The sequence below is a fragment of the Pleurodeles waltl genome, chromosome 6, assembly GCF_031143425.1.
Source record: "Pleurodeles waltl isolate 20211129_DDA chromosome 6, aPleWal1.hap1.20221129, whole genome shotgun sequence".
NCBI classification, from domain to species: Eukaryota; Metazoa; Chordata; class Amphibia; order Caudata; family Salamandridae; genus Pleurodeles; species Pleurodeles waltl.
The window spans coordinates 40,550,315-40,565,501 of record NC_090445.1 but is presented as its reverse complement, the minus strand read 5'-3'; the positions used below and the strand labels follow the sequence as shown (position 1 = coordinate 40,565,501).

Genomic DNA, 15,187 nt, shown 5'->3' with positions numbered 1-15,187 from the left:
AAAGAAATTAGACATATGCTTAGATGAAATATGTGAAAGAGTTAAATTTTATGACATACATATTGTCATGGCTGATGTATTTGACATCATGTGTCAGGCAATGAGTAATCAACTGAGCTAACAGCCATGACCTGTGGGTACCGGGTGGAAGGCATGGCGTTTGGCACGCACTGCAGCACATGCAGGGCATGGCCTACTTTATCACATTTTGTGAAAATACCCTAGGCAGCATAGCCTTCAAAACACCCCTAGCCATATGCACAGTATCCTGAGTCATGGGCTTTTATTAAATGGACTGAAACGTTTTATACACATCAATAACCAGGAAAACCTCTGGCATTTCCAAAGGCTGCAGGGGTGAAAAATAAGGTGGCATGGCACACATTTTTCAAAGAGCCTCATGACTGAGAGTACCAAAGCCCCTGCTGCAGGTAACATTTTCTTTATAATCTGACAATGTTGCCTGTGGTTCCCATGTGATCATCCATAGTTCTGGACTCCTGAGCTTGTTGTCACTGTGGAACTGACCCCTGGAGACCTCAGCTGAGTAGATATTTAGATTGGTACCAATAAACATTCTGAGGACTGACCTTACGGTACAAAGGCAGACAGTAGGCAGACCTTTAGTGGCACCTAGTGGCCGGTCAGTATAAGACACTTTGAGGTCACATTACCGCTTTTTAGGTTGAGCGTAAGCGTACGGCCTCTTCTATACTTTTAGTATACCTACTGTGAGCGTAAAGCAACTTAATTTGCTTGTTTCAGTGTCATTTAAAAATCCTTCCTTTTTAGTGGTCAGGCATGCCTCTTTGTCCCTCCTTTTGCTCTTTGGGAGCAGGGACCACCTACTGTATAGTTACGCTTTGTCCCGTTTATCTCTTCTTTACAGGACTTTTCTTCCTTCATTTCCTGCTGGTGTTTGAAGAAGCTTCCCTTTTCTTTTGCAGTTGGAATTTTTAACATGTAGCAACAAGGAAAACTGTTTGCAAAATGGCAGGCCGCCACTTAGTAATGGCCCAAAAACAAATGCAGATGGGATTCAAAAGTAGCTTAAAGCCTTTATCCATGAGGAAATCTATCTCCACACCGAAAAATATCCGTTCTTCGTACACTGCACCACAAATCTGCATTAAGTAAACACGGTCCGCTTTGGTGCCTGGGTAGGACAGTGGTCTTTAACACACTCTTAAATATGATTGAAGGCATTAATTTGTTTTATTTTATTCTTCAGTATCGAATAACAAAAATGAGCATTACACAACACGTGAAGAAATACTTCGCACTCTGGGCATCTTTCCCATTGAAAACTGTGAAATGTATTAAAATATTTAGCTTAAAAACAAACCAGAAGCAGTCTGACAGCGGACTCAGGCAGTGACAAATCATAGTCTCAGGAATTTGTGGTTAAATAGAAGAATGGGGTCTGAACTAATGACAAGGCAACTGCAAAGATCAAATGCTGCAGTATAAAGGCAAATGTATGAATAACCACACTAATTCACAAGCAACAAATATGTAAAGCTAGGTGTACTTGCCAGTGCAAATTCTCATTCAATTCACAAAAGGTCATAACCAGTGGGAGGGAAACATTCTTGCAACATGCTAACATATCTATCCCCTCCCCACCGACTCTGTAGAATGTACAAAACCCACTGCCCCAGAGATGATGGGCGTGAAAGTGTCTACAACTGCCAAGGTGTGACAAACTCCATGTGGAGGTTGCAACTACTTAAGCTTTACCAAGCCCATGCAGGGTCGCAGCTACCGAAATTGAGGCCAGACCGATGGGCTACATTAGTATTCAAAGAAAAAGTGTCACATTGGAACTGCAAACATGTGAATGCAAAAATATAAGTATTGTATTGTATTGTAATAGGTATTTCTAGAGCGCATAGCTACCATAGGGCATCACAGCGCTATGTAAGGAAGAGGCCCTGGGATTACCACCAAAGAAAAGTATGAGGAAAAATCAGCAAGGCAAGCACACAGATTTCAGTAAAACCACATGCGAAAAAGACAGCAAATGATTGAGTGCATTAGCCACCCCATAGCCTGGCTACTGGACATATGCCATATTCCATCAGTGCTACTTGAAGGCACAAAGCAGGCAAACTGTTGGCAAGCTGTTGGAGCTCGACATGGGAAAGGATTCAAGCTGATGTGACATTTCCAATGGCCAGGATATCTTGCTTATTTCCTGTCTTCCTTTGCATAGAGTGAACAAGGGCCTTTGGGCATGTATTTGCCTCTGCCTGCCCTTACTGTGCATTGAACATGTAGGCTTTAATACAACATGCATGAAATATATGGTTTGATTCTCAAGAACACGTATAAATTGGCTTCAGCAGGTTTAAGCCTAGAATTATGACTTTTTTTTGTAATTCTCACAACGTTCCAGGAGTTCACATGGGGAACTCTGACAGTCCCAGCTTTTCAGGAGTACTCACGTTTGTAAGCATTTATATAAGTGTAAATCCATATGGTGTACATTTACACATCTTAAATGTATTTACACTTCCTAACTTTTGTTTTCTTTCCTTCTAGTAAAAAACACTTTAGGATGCAGGGCGAATTTCTTTGTTCTGCGATGAAGCCCCATTTTTCCCTATTACTACCAAGTTTAGGTTTTATATCCCCAGAAACCTAGCCTTGAATATGTCTCATATGTATAATTCACATTTGCTTGATATTTCAAAACATTCGCCGTTAATTTTTATAAAATTTAATATATAAATATATTCCATGAAGTCCTCAGAGTCACATCTCGTTGCTGCATATGTTTTATTTATTACTTTATCTTCACAGTATTATTTTACAGTAACATGAGCCAGCACATGCTTTACCCACTATTGGCACAGTTCGCCCAGGGCTTTTCCAAGGTTTAGCTGTTAAGTAAAGAATTTTAAAGTACATTTTTCCAGGGTAGTTTATATTCTTGTCTCAGTGTTTTGATCAAAGGATTCACTCAGTTTAAGAAGTCTCACACCACACCGCCTGTGGCTACATTTTCGGGTCGGCATCAGCCAAACATTTTTCAGTTCTATCAGTTCCATATCAATATTTCACATCTTTCTCCCATTCTCAGCACAAAAAGCCAAATCGCCTCCTTTGCTGAGAACCTAAAATGAGAATGGCCTTACACATCTCGGACTAGGAGAGTGACATTTTTGGTAGGTAGAGGATCTGTCTTACCAGCTACCTACCCACAAACAAAAGAAGCTGTACCTAGGGAAAGGAGAGAACGCAGCCCATCTGCGCTCACCAGTCAAATATTATGATAATGGAGCAAGTTCAAGAATTAGAAGTGCTTGTCCCATATTCCATCTATGTCGGGGAAGCTTGCATCGTACCCTCTGTGTGAGGGAAGCTTGCATTGTACCTTCCCTGTGAGGGAAGCCTGCATTGTACCCTATGTGTGAGGGAAGCTTGCATTGTACCCTACATGTGAGTGAAGCTTGTAGTGTACCTTCTCTGTGAGGGAAGCTTGCATTGTACCTTCTCTGTGAGGAAAGCTTGCATTGTACCTTCCATGTGAAGGAAGTTTGCCTTGTACCCTCCATGTGAGGGAAGCTTGCATTGTACCTTCCATGTGAGGGAAGCTTGAAATTGTACCTTCCCTGTGAGGGAAGCTTGCATTGTACCTTCTGTGTGAGGAAAGCTTGCATTGTACCTTCTGTGTGAGGAAAGCTTGCATTATACCTTCAATGTAAGGGAAGGTTCCACCATTTCCGAAATAAACTACCTATCCCTCTCCATCTTCCTATCTATCTATTGTATGCCGTTCTCGCCCATGTATATTCACCATGCCACATAATTCCACTACACAAATACACTCCATACCACACAACTCCACACTGCACAATTCCACAAGTCCCAATTAAAATACAAAACACAAATTTCCACTCCATACCACATACATCCCCTACACTCCAACCCAAGACACAAATAAACAACACTGTCATTTACAACGCCAATAGCTATAACTATTGCAAATGTGAGACCTATTGCATTGCAAATGCTTGTTTATACAGAGCTTAATAGTGGAGCTACTCTGTTTCTAACCATTCCTGGTTTTTAGAGAAAAGGATATTAAGACAATGATTTGCATAAAAGTGAAGAAATGTCCACCAAAGAAAGCAGTGGTAGATCTCAGTATTTTATTTCTAGAACCAATAACATATCCATTAAGTGACATCCTCTAATTGCCATCCAACATCATAACAGACAGTCAGCATATCCACTAGACAACATCTTACATTGCAATAGTGGCTTTACTCTCACAGATGGAAGCATTCAACTTCTGGCATATTAAGTGACTCAAATAACTACTTTGCACACATTTTGGTTGTAACTTACTTTCCGCGACCTTCATGAATCGTCAGATTCTGTCCATCACAGGAAAATTCTAGCCATGGATCCTCTTCCTCCTCCATTCGATTGGAGTCTGAGTGGGCCTTTCCCACCAGGTGCCATTTGCCAGAAACCTACCAAACAGAAATTCATATGAAAAAAGAAGTGGATACTGTATCTAATGCAACTGGTACAGATGCAGAGCAGGTGAACCAGCAGGCAGGTGTCCAGGAAACAAGAGTGTGTCTTGAGGAAAAGAACACTGCCATCACATTTAGGCAGCAACAATATTTCTACTTTTATTAATTACATTTTTCTTGTGTGGGCTTGTTCAGTCTGTGTGTGTCTTATTGTGGACGGATGAGTGGGTGATTGCAAGAATGTGTCAGCCAGTCAGTCAATAAAACTTTATTCGCTACGCTTCTGCAGTATGAAAGTGCAAGTTAGAATACACAAAAAGTAGGATACCAGGACAATTCAACATATCATACAGTTAGGTGAATCAAGGAAAGTCCTAACACTTCCATAAAACCATTACCACACATTAAAATATCCATTAAATAAAATCCCTCCCTCCCAAAAGTGCTATAGCACTTAATAAATTCAAAATGTATGAAAAAATAATGAACATTTGGTAAAATACCATCCAACAAAAATACAATTGACGTGTTGTCCCAAGTATACTAAAATCATGGCAACAAACGTTTTCTCAACTTTAAACACTGCCAGATAAAACAGCCATAACCTGCCAAACCACAAGGGTGCCAAGTTTCTTTAAAAAGTAAGTGCTGGTCTGCATTGTCTAAAATTATAACCTTCTAGGCGGGGCACAATATGGTTTTTCTTAGGGACCTCATAAAACTGACAGAAAAATATAAAGTGCAAATCGGATTGAGGGGATAGCAGATGCAGGGACCTAAATCTTTCAGGGAGTAACCCATTTGAGGATAACCCATCATTAAGGGTAAAATAATTTAGGTGGAACCCGTTGCTATAAGTTCTGCATACCTAATAAATAAGGTTGGAGACCCAATAAATAAGGTTGGAGACCCTTATACGAGGGAGTCTGGTGGTAAAAAAGTACTGCAGTTTTATTTTTATTAGACTCCACACTTCCCCCTGGCATAAGTCAAGAACACCTGCTTCAGCTTTGTTTTCCTGCAGGTTAAGCAGAACTGAAATGAGGTATATAACGCCACTAACCCAATATCTAGAGGGCTGCATCTAATTTGAAACAGTCCTCGAGCACCCATTGAGTTAGCTTAGCTGAATCCCTTGTTTAAGTTGAGTGCCAGGGAAAGAGAGGGGCAAGTTAATTCTGTCCCTCAATGTGGGGAACACCTAACTCATCATGGCACAAACTGTTGAAGCAGCTTCATAAGACAGCTGAAAGATTTTTTTTAAAGGCATTCTCTGCGTGCTAGATCTCATGAATGTCCCTCGTGCCCCAAATCCCTGCCCAAATATGTGGCAATAGCCACGGATTTAGCTGTATAGATGGTTAGAATCTCGTGGACTGCTTTTATGCCTAGTTTCTTACTAATGCTTAACAGTGCCAAGACTGACTTCTCTAGCATGGCCGCTCTGTTGGACACCAATCAATCAAACAATCAAGCAGTGATTTATAAAGCGCGGCTCATCACCCGTAGGGCCTCAAGGTGCTGTTGGTGGGCATGCTGCTCAGTCGAAGAGCCAGGTCTTGAGGTCCTTCCTGAACTGCTTCAGTGATGTGGTCTGCCTGAGCTTGAGGGGTAGCGTGTTCCATGTCCGGGCTGCTAGGTAGGAGAAGGATCTTCCTCCTGCTGCGCTTTTCCGGATCTAGGGAACGAACTGGGAAGAACGGAGATGTCTGTTGGGTACGTAGAAGGTGAGGCGGTGGTTGAGGTATGCCAGTCCTATGTTGTGCAGTGCTTTGTACGTGTGGATCAGGAGTTTGTATGTGATGCACTTGTTGACTGGCAGCCAGTGTAGGTCTCTGAAGTGGGAGGAAATGTGGCTGTGTCAGGGGATGTCCAGGATGAGTCTGGCTGCTGCATTCTGGGTTCTTTGTAGTCTAGATTGTAGTTTCTCGGTGATGCCGACAGAGAGTGCGTTGGCGTAGTCCAGTTTTCTAGTGACGAGTGCGTGGGTGATTGTCTTCCTGGTGTCAGAGGGCATCCACTTGAAAATCTTTTGCAGGAGTCGGAGGGTATGGAAGAATGATAATGAGACAGCGTTGACTTGGCGGGTCATGGGTAGAGAGGAGTTGTAGTGATATTTGTGTGTTGACCACTGATTTCGCGTCACACCACTTTGCACCTGGCTTTGCTGCCCACTGTCATTTTAGTGGTCACTGGTTATAGACTCCATTTTGTATTCAGCCTAGACTCCATTTTGTGTTCAGCTTAGCTTCACCGCCACGTTAGAGATGCGAGTATTTTTCCGTACAAACACATTATGCAACGTGTTTTCTATTTCTGCGTGTTTTCTTTCTCACCGAAGAGCTAGGACATATTATCACCTAGAACTAGTATATAATATGGAGGAGGTAGGCAGTCAGCATGATAAGAATGTACCAGGCTGATGTTTTTTAGTGCAAGCAGGGAACGGTTTGGGCTTGAGAGAGAGACAATTTGGGAAACTGGCCAGTTCCAACCTGTTTCTTTCAACTCTGACCTACATTCACCAGCATTTTTGAATATTTCTTTTTTATGGGAGGGGTTTTTCCAGAAAGCCCTTCTCCGGTTCTTTAAGATATAAAAGGGTGGCCCTGCTCAGTAGCAGTGAATTCCGAGACCTCGGTCAGGATTGCATGTCAAATGCCTGACACCTGTCCTGTGAGGGTGGAGATCTCTTTCTCATAGTTAAACGGGGTCATCTTCTTGCTGGCATGAGAAAGATGAAGCATCTGACAGGCCCTACGGTGATGAATGTTTATTAATTATTTGCTTTGCATATGAATATATATATATCTATATATCAATATAAGTGTTTGTATCCTTGCATGTATATATTTGCTGTCAGTAGATTGAAGATTCTTCACAGATGGTCTTACGTTGTTGTTGCACGTTTTGAAAGTACACTTTTTACTATTCAAACCTTCCTTCACGAACCTTGCAAAAAGCTATAATAAATGTCTTCTTCAGATTAAGAAGTTAATTCCAGAGAATCTTTTCGACTCCTTTCAGTGTGTATATCTTGACTCAGTCAAAAGTAAAGCAAAACAGGAGTCCAGAGGATGATGCCCAGATTGGGTGCGTGGTCCATGGGGATGGGGGGCGTTTCACAGTGTGGTGGGACACCAGGAGTCATTCCAGACGGAAGGGGTGGCATCGATTATGAGGATCTCTGTCTTGTCCGAGTTGAGTTTGAGGCATCTGTCTTCCATCCAGGCGGCGACTGCTCTCATCCCGTTGTGGAAATTTCTCTTGGCCTTTGCAGAGTCCTCGGACAGGGAGAGGATCAGTTGGGTATCGTTGGCATAGGAGATTATGTTTAGCTCGTGTTGTTTAATGATCTTGGCAAGCGCGGTCATATACATGTTGAAAAGTGTCGGGCTTAGTGAACATGCTCGGGGCACTCTGCAGCATGTGTCTGGGTTCTGAATGAACGGTGGTAGTCTGACACTCTGTGTTCTTCCGGTGAGGAAAGACCTAATCCAATCCAGTGCTTTATCTCGGATGCCAGCGTCATGTAGTCTGGTGCAGAGGGTGGAGTGAGAGACGGTGTCAAACGCAGCAGAGAGGTCGTGGAGGATGAGTGTGGCTGTGCCTCCGTGGTCTAGTATGATGTGTATGTCGTCCGTGGCTACTAGAAGTGAGGTTTCAGTGCTGTGGCTGCTTCTGAATCCGGATTGGGATGGGTCTAGGATTTGGTGTGTCTCAAAGAATTCGGTGAGTTGCTGGTTGATGACCTTTTCTGTTATATTGGCTGGGAAAAGGAGCAGAGAGATGGGTCTGTAGTTTTTCAGCACCCTTGGGTCGGCGGCGGGTTTCTTGAGCAGCAGGTTGATCTCAGCGTGCTTCCAGGGTGATGGGAAGGTGGCGATACCGAAGGATTGGTTGATAGTTCGGCAGAGCTCCAGTGCTATGATAGCGCTGGCCAGTTTGAAGATTTGATGAGGGCACGGATCCGAGGGTGCTCCCGAGTGGATTGAGTTTATGAGTCTTTGGGTGTCCTCTTTGGTTATGGGGGTCCAGGATCTGGTGAGGTGCTGGGTCCATGGTGGTGGGAGGTGCGGGCAGGTTTTGGTTCCTGAAGCCTTAGTAAATGTCCTAGATTTTTCGGTGAAAGTGGCAAGGTCGTTGCAGAGTTCTTGAGTTGGAGGGATGGATGAGGTGTCTGTCCTGGGGTTTGTGAACTCTTTGATGATGGCGAAGAGCTCTTTGCTGTTGTGAGCGCTGTGCTGAAGCATTCTTCAATGGCAGCTTTTTTGGCGGCTCTGATGTTCTGGTGGCGCGTGGTGATTGCATTCTTGTAGGCTGTGCGGTCTTCGGTTGATTTGCTGTTCTTCCATTTCCGTTCCTGTCGTCTGCAGGAGCGTTTGGATTCTTGTAGGTCTACCGTAAACCATTTAGGTGTCTTGCTATGTCGGTTTCCTGCTGGTTTCCTTAGGGAGGCTACGTTGTTGGCACATTCCGATAACCAGCGCTGTAGATTTTGTGAGGCTTCATTTGCATCCACTGCGTCCAGTGGGAGGAAGTGGATGAGAGCGATGGTGAGTTGTCCTTCTGTAACTTTACCCCAGTGTCTGCCGAGAGTGGCGTGCAGTGTTCTTTGTGAAGGTAAAGTGGACGCACTTGTGGTCGGTCCAATGGTGTTCGGAGGTGTGAGAGATGGTGATGTTGTTTCCTGCCGAGAAGACGGGGTCGAGAATGTGTCCGGCTCAGTGGGTGGGGACGTTGACGAGTTGTTTTATGCCGAGTGTTGTGAGGCTGTCCAGGAGGTATGTGGTGTTGGGGTCATCATGGGTATCAAGGTGGAAGTTGAGGTCGCTGAGAATAATGTAGTCGGAGAAGGTGAGCGCTTGGGGGTGCAACGATGTCGGCGATGTCTACGCATAATTGAGGATGGTGTCCAGGCGGCCTGTAGATGAGGGTGCCATGGAGGGAGGAGTTGGTGGTGGTCTGAATCTGAAAGTGTAGGTGTTCATGGGTTGACTGAGACTGTGACTTGTTGGTGGTTGTCAGGCGGAAGTTGTTCTTGTAGACTATGGCAATGCCTCCTCCAGGCCGGTTACCTCTGTGCTTGTGGATGGTTTTGTAATTATCCGGGATGGCCGTGGCGATGTCTGGGGCGGAGGTGGGGGTGATCCAGGTCTCCTTGAAGAAGGTGATGTCCGGGGCTGTCGAGGGAGCGTGTGTTGAGGTGTATGCACTTGAGGTGGACGTCTGTGCTTGGTGAGGGATCGTAAAGTGGTCCCTGGAGGGTGCAGGAGCATATGCAGCATGAAAAAGGTCCATGAGTGTTTCTGGGGTCGGCTAGGTGGTAGGCTGAGGATCTTCCTGGGTTGAGGGTATGTAGAGTGCTGGCATCGAACCGGCGGATGGAGTGAGAACCAGGTTCCATGGCACTAGGTGCGGATAAGATGCAGACAGGCTTGCCTTTGGTGCGCCTTCATCGCGCCAGCGTCATGGCTGTGCAGCGGCCGCCATTAAGAAGGGGGATGGAAGTGGGGGGTCCGGTCTGCTGGGAGGCAGGAGGGTGGGAAAGGCACTTTGCAGGGGGAGGGGTCTGGGCCCCAGGGGCAGCAGCGGCACAGGAAAAAACGTGGGAGAGTGAAGGGAGAGAGAAAGAGACAAAAGGGTAAAAAAGGGAATAAAAGACAGGAAAAGAAAACAGAAGTTAAAAACAGAAGTAAAGGGAGAAGTAAAATGCAGGAGTAAAGAGAGACAGAAGATACTTACTTGCAGATGGCCACTCAGTTTGCTCGAGGCCGAGGCAGCAGCAAGAGGAGGAGCTGCACAGGGGAGGGCAACAGACGCTGACCAGGAGGTCAGAGGAGTCGCCCTCTCACCGTGCAGCGGGCGCTATTAAGAGGGGGAGGGAGGCGGGGGTTCTGTCAGCTAGGAGGCGGGAGGGCAGGAAAAGGGCTTTGCTTGGGGAGGGGCCATAGGGGCAGCAGCGGTGTGGGGGAAAATGCAGGAGAGTGAAGGGAGAGAGTGAGAGATAAGAGGGAGAAAAATGGAATATAAGACAGTAAAAGAAAACAGAAGTAAAGGCAGGAGTAAAGAGAGGCAGAAGATACTTACATGCAGATGGCCACTAGGCCACCAGGGAGGAGTCGCAGGCGGGAGCCTGCAGGTGGAGGTGGGCCTCGAAGTGAGAGTCAGGCAGACTCTCAGTTTGCTTGACACAGAGGCAGCAGCACAGCAACAGGTGGAGCTACACAGGGGAAGGCAACAAACGCTGACCAGGAGGTCAGAGGAGTCCATCGGTTTCCACGTATTATTGGAATCAAAGAGAATGCCCAAGTAGGAAAAGCCCAAGGCGTCACTCACTCTAAAGTTATTGATGGAACATATTGGGTGCTTTTTGGGCCTTCTGCCACAGTTCAAGGTACAGGTTTTGCTCTCCTTCGCCTTTGAATCCAGCTTCCGCATGAAGGTGGTAGAATCAGCAGCAGCCGCCGCAAATCTGAAAGGGTGGGGTGGGGGATTATGACAAAGGCAGAGGGGGAAAATAAAAATAAAAAAATAATAAAAAAATGAACCTACCTTACCACCATCTCCCGCCTAGTCGCTCCTCGTCCCCTGATGTGGTGTTGCAGCATTCACTGGGATACCAGCACATGCTCCCCAGCAATCCTGGTGCTGCTTTGATGCTGAACCTAGCATGAAAGCAGCACCAGGATTGGTCTGAGCGGCTTGGACTGCCGCTCAGACAAATCCCTGGGGTCTGCATAGTTTCTCCAGCCTTGCTGTTGAACACAGTTGGACTGGAGAAACCTAAGTGCACATGTGTGTTTGGTATGCCTCAGACGGCCGGCCAAACACAGATGCGCTCCTCCCACCTCCTGGTTGAGCCAGCAGCAGCAAAATAAAACAACTATGGTTTTACTTCTCTGCTGCTGGCTCAGCCGGGGGGGGGGCAACGCTCCTTTGCCATAGCAAGGGAGCAGCCACTGGGTGGAATCCTCTATTAAAATCTACAGTACCCATCCAGTTCTTGCCACAAGCTCTGCATCGTCTGCATAAAGGAGGATTGGAAGGGGGCACACACCAACATATGGGACGTCTATGGTTCTCCTCACCAAAGCGGCTTCTACTCTATTAGTGTACAGGGAAAATAGGAAGGGGACGAGTACACAACCTTGCCTAACCCCACTTTAATCTTGAGAGGCTGTGTGAACTCACTCTCCCTGCCATATCGCACAGAAGCGCTTGCTTCAAAATATAGCTGCTTGATGAACTTAATTATGGCAGCCTCAATACCAATCTCAGACATGAGAACCCAATGTTTAAAATGGACCACATAGTTGAACGCGGCTGTCAAATGCCAGAAAAATCGAGCCTTTATTTGTGACTGCATGCTTGCCTATTATAATACCCAGCTTCAGGACTTGGTTGATGGTACCTAACCCCAGTGGTGGCTGGAGACAGGGCAAAGTGGCAGGGTGTTTGCGGGGGGGACGGGAGGAGGATTGGGGATGGGAGCGGCAGAAAACAAAAAACAAAAAAAACGTACTTGCTGCATCTCTGCCGGTTCTCGCTGCTATTCTGGGTCCTTCGCTGAAGGCACAGGCTCTAAGCCTGCCCTGTGGCCATTCCTAATTGGATGCAATCCCCATGTCCCTACCCCTTTAAAAATAAATCAATAAAAAGCATTGTTTATTTTTGTTTTATTTTTTTAAAGTTTTGCAGCTGCTGCTGGGGGGGCGACGCTCCTCCGTCATTACGGAGGAGGCGGCCGCTGCCTAACCTCTTTTTGAAACCATACTGAGTATCTGCTAGAATTTTATTGGCTGTGGCCCATTCCTCCAGCCTATGCAACAGAAACCTACCCATAACTTTGGCAGTCGAGTCAAGTAGGGATATGGGTCTATAATTTATTGGTTTTGACATCCCCCTTTTTATAGATTGGAATAATAATTGACTGTTGCCATGTAGTGGGAGGCCCACTTCTTCCAATAGTGTTAAAGACATTCACGAGGATAGGTGCCTATAGAGACTGACACTCCATGAAAACATCCACAGGCATCCCGGGGCTGGAGGCCTTGCCACTTCTACACTCCCCTAAAACACTCTTTACCTCGGTTAGATCAAAGATTAAAGGCATGCGATCCACCCCTTGCTTATTTAAGTCCACCTTATCTGCCTTCCCTGAGCCACCTGAGTAAATTAAGAGAAAAACTCTATCCACACTGATTACTGAATATGTACTTCTAAGGTGGGATCAGAAGACTCCTTAAAGAAGGGGGCATTTAACACCTTCCAGAAACTGACACTGTCCTTGTCCATGCTTGCTACCCGCAGGTCCTCCCACACCCTGTCTTTTAATGTCCTTATCCTAGAGCCTTTAGCAGTCGTGGCTCGAGGTGATTCCTGGGAGCAGGGCGGCAAGTGGTTAGGGGGAATAACATAAAAAACTTTTTTTTTAAACTTACCCTCCCCTCCCGCGCCGCACGCTCCTCTCTCCCTCAACGTGTCGGCAGCAGGCAGGCACAGGCTTCCAGCCTTCATCTGTGGCCAATCCTGATGCTACTCAAAGCAGCGTCAGGACTGGCTGGAAGCACCCAGCTAGGGCACTCCTAGGCAGACTGGGTGCCTGTACAGGCTCTCTTCAGCCTGGCAACTGTGCTGCTGGGCTGGAGAGAGCCTACTGCACATGTGTGTTTGGCCGGCCCTCTTTCTCCCAGAGAGTTCAGGGATTATGGGCCTTGAAGTCCGCCCTGGAGGTGAGTTCCATCAGCAGTCCATGCTGTGTCGACAGCCTGTGTGCGGGAAAGTGTCTCACGCTATGTAGTACTTTCCCCCGCAGCGCCTCCTTCTCCTGAGGTTTTAGGGATTGTGGGTCTTGCAGTCCACCCTGGAAGTGAGTACCATCAGACAGTCTGTGCTGTGTCCGTATTTTCACAAGCTCTGTATTTGGTGTCCAGTTCTTCCTTACTTAGTTCTAAACAACAAGGAAAGGGCTCTTTGAGCCAAAATCAGGTATTTATTTCTTCCACTTCTACTGAAGACAACTTCAAGCTGCGTAAATACCTACAAGGATCCAAATGATTTAACATTAATAGACTAACTATTGAGTTGCCTTCTGGACCTGATAATGCAGTAGATTGCAACTGGGCCTACAAGTACCATAGTTTGCCCTCCAAGGTTCCATTTAGGCATAAGCATACCAGTTTGTAGTAGGATACCTAGCGGCCCAAAATGTACCAAATTACAATTGAAGGGCCCCTAGGCTCTATAAATACCACCTAGTTCTCCTGAGAGGTACCACGTCTAACTGACTTGGTAATGTGGTACAACAGAGGCCTAGTGTACAGGCTAGACCTACGGTGACCACAGATTCTTCCTCTACAGATTATGCATTGCAGCCAATAACTGGTAGGAAGAACTTTTAACTCAAGGGTCTGGTTTCAGACCTTCAGAAAAATTACAGAAATCAGGCTCACAAAGTTGGAAGAGGTTTCTAAGTCATTTGACTCTTCACCTGCCCCCCTAGAGAAATTGTTACAAGTTGTAGGCCTTGGAACCTGGTCTGTGCATTCAATGTTGGTTCCAGGACACCCAGTTCTATGCAAAGAATCTCCACTTTGTGTGTTAGTGGTGTACACCAACATGCCAGTAGTGGCTTTATGTTTCCTATAGAAGTAAACAAAACTCGGTTTTGGCCATCCATGGGCCAAGCCCATTTTTACATTCCCTGGTGGATCTTATGCTGGCTCATTCAGTACTTCATTTTCAGAGCAGTACAAGGTTTTTGAACTCTTATCTTTGACCTGGTCATCCCCTGGACACAAAGCTATTTTCAGGCATCCAAAGATAAAGTACAGGCATCAGTGACTTACTTCTTATGGTCCTTGCTTTGAGATTGGGGAACTTCAGGCTTCTCTGCACTAACAACTGTCCCTAAGTCCCTTTGGTATCCATGTTTATAGGCTCCAAGACCATAATTTTTTTATGAGTGTTTGGCCCCTATAGTCTTGTTGTGGGGACTCACTTCTGGTCTCTCATTTGCCCCTTTATCTAAGACAAGAAGTTTCTCAGGTTCATATTTTGTAGTATTTTTCTAAAGTCAAAAGTGCTGATGCAGTGAGGGACTTTTTTAAAGATCATCGGTTGGGTCCAGGGCACTTGGATGCCTGAGAATTGCGGTACCTTGCCTGGTCCCCCAGTTCTTGGAGCTCAGAAGCTTCTGTAAGAAGTCTGCATCTTGGGCTGTGAGCTTCACTCACCTGGAGCTGCCTTTTCTTAAGTTCCTAGTCTTTTTGCTGGTGCTCCCTGCTCCTCCAACATCAAAATGAAAATCATCTGCCTGAGGATTTGTAGTTGCCTTTTAAAGCTTCTCCACAGTTACTCCAGATTTTGTTGTCTTTTCTTTTCCTTTTTCTCTCAGGGCTGTTCTTCCTTAGATCCTACCTGATTCCCCTATCTGTTACATTTCCTATCATGTGGTGGTGTTTTAAAAAATATATATATATATATATTGATCTTATCTCACTACTTCATCCTTATACACAGCAGACAAACGACAGGAGAAAAAAAAACATGCTACAAAATTAATATAGATACACTGATAAAAAGTGGTTGGCAATAATCAATTGAAGTACCACAAGCATTACAGTACAGTTCTCCGTACAGATCTTAGAATACATGAGCGGAGACTAGAGCGAGAAATTGTGTTAATTCGTAAC

The 15,187-nt window shown here is 45.5% G+C and overlaps 1 protein-coding gene across 1 annotated transcript in view; it reads right to left on the bottom strand.

The window, feature by feature from the left end:
- LOC138299132 (uncharacterized) overlaps positions 1 to 15,187 on the bottom strand; it is a 228,506-nt gene that overhangs the window by 18,915 nt on the left and 194,404 nt on the right. The window contains exon 17 of the mRNA XM_069237178.1: positions 4,357 to 4,484. Within this exon, the coding sequence (XP_069093279.1) occupies positions 4,357 to 4,484 (128 nt within the window). The remainder of the gene's footprint in view (positions 1 to 4,356; positions 4,485 to 15,187) is intronic.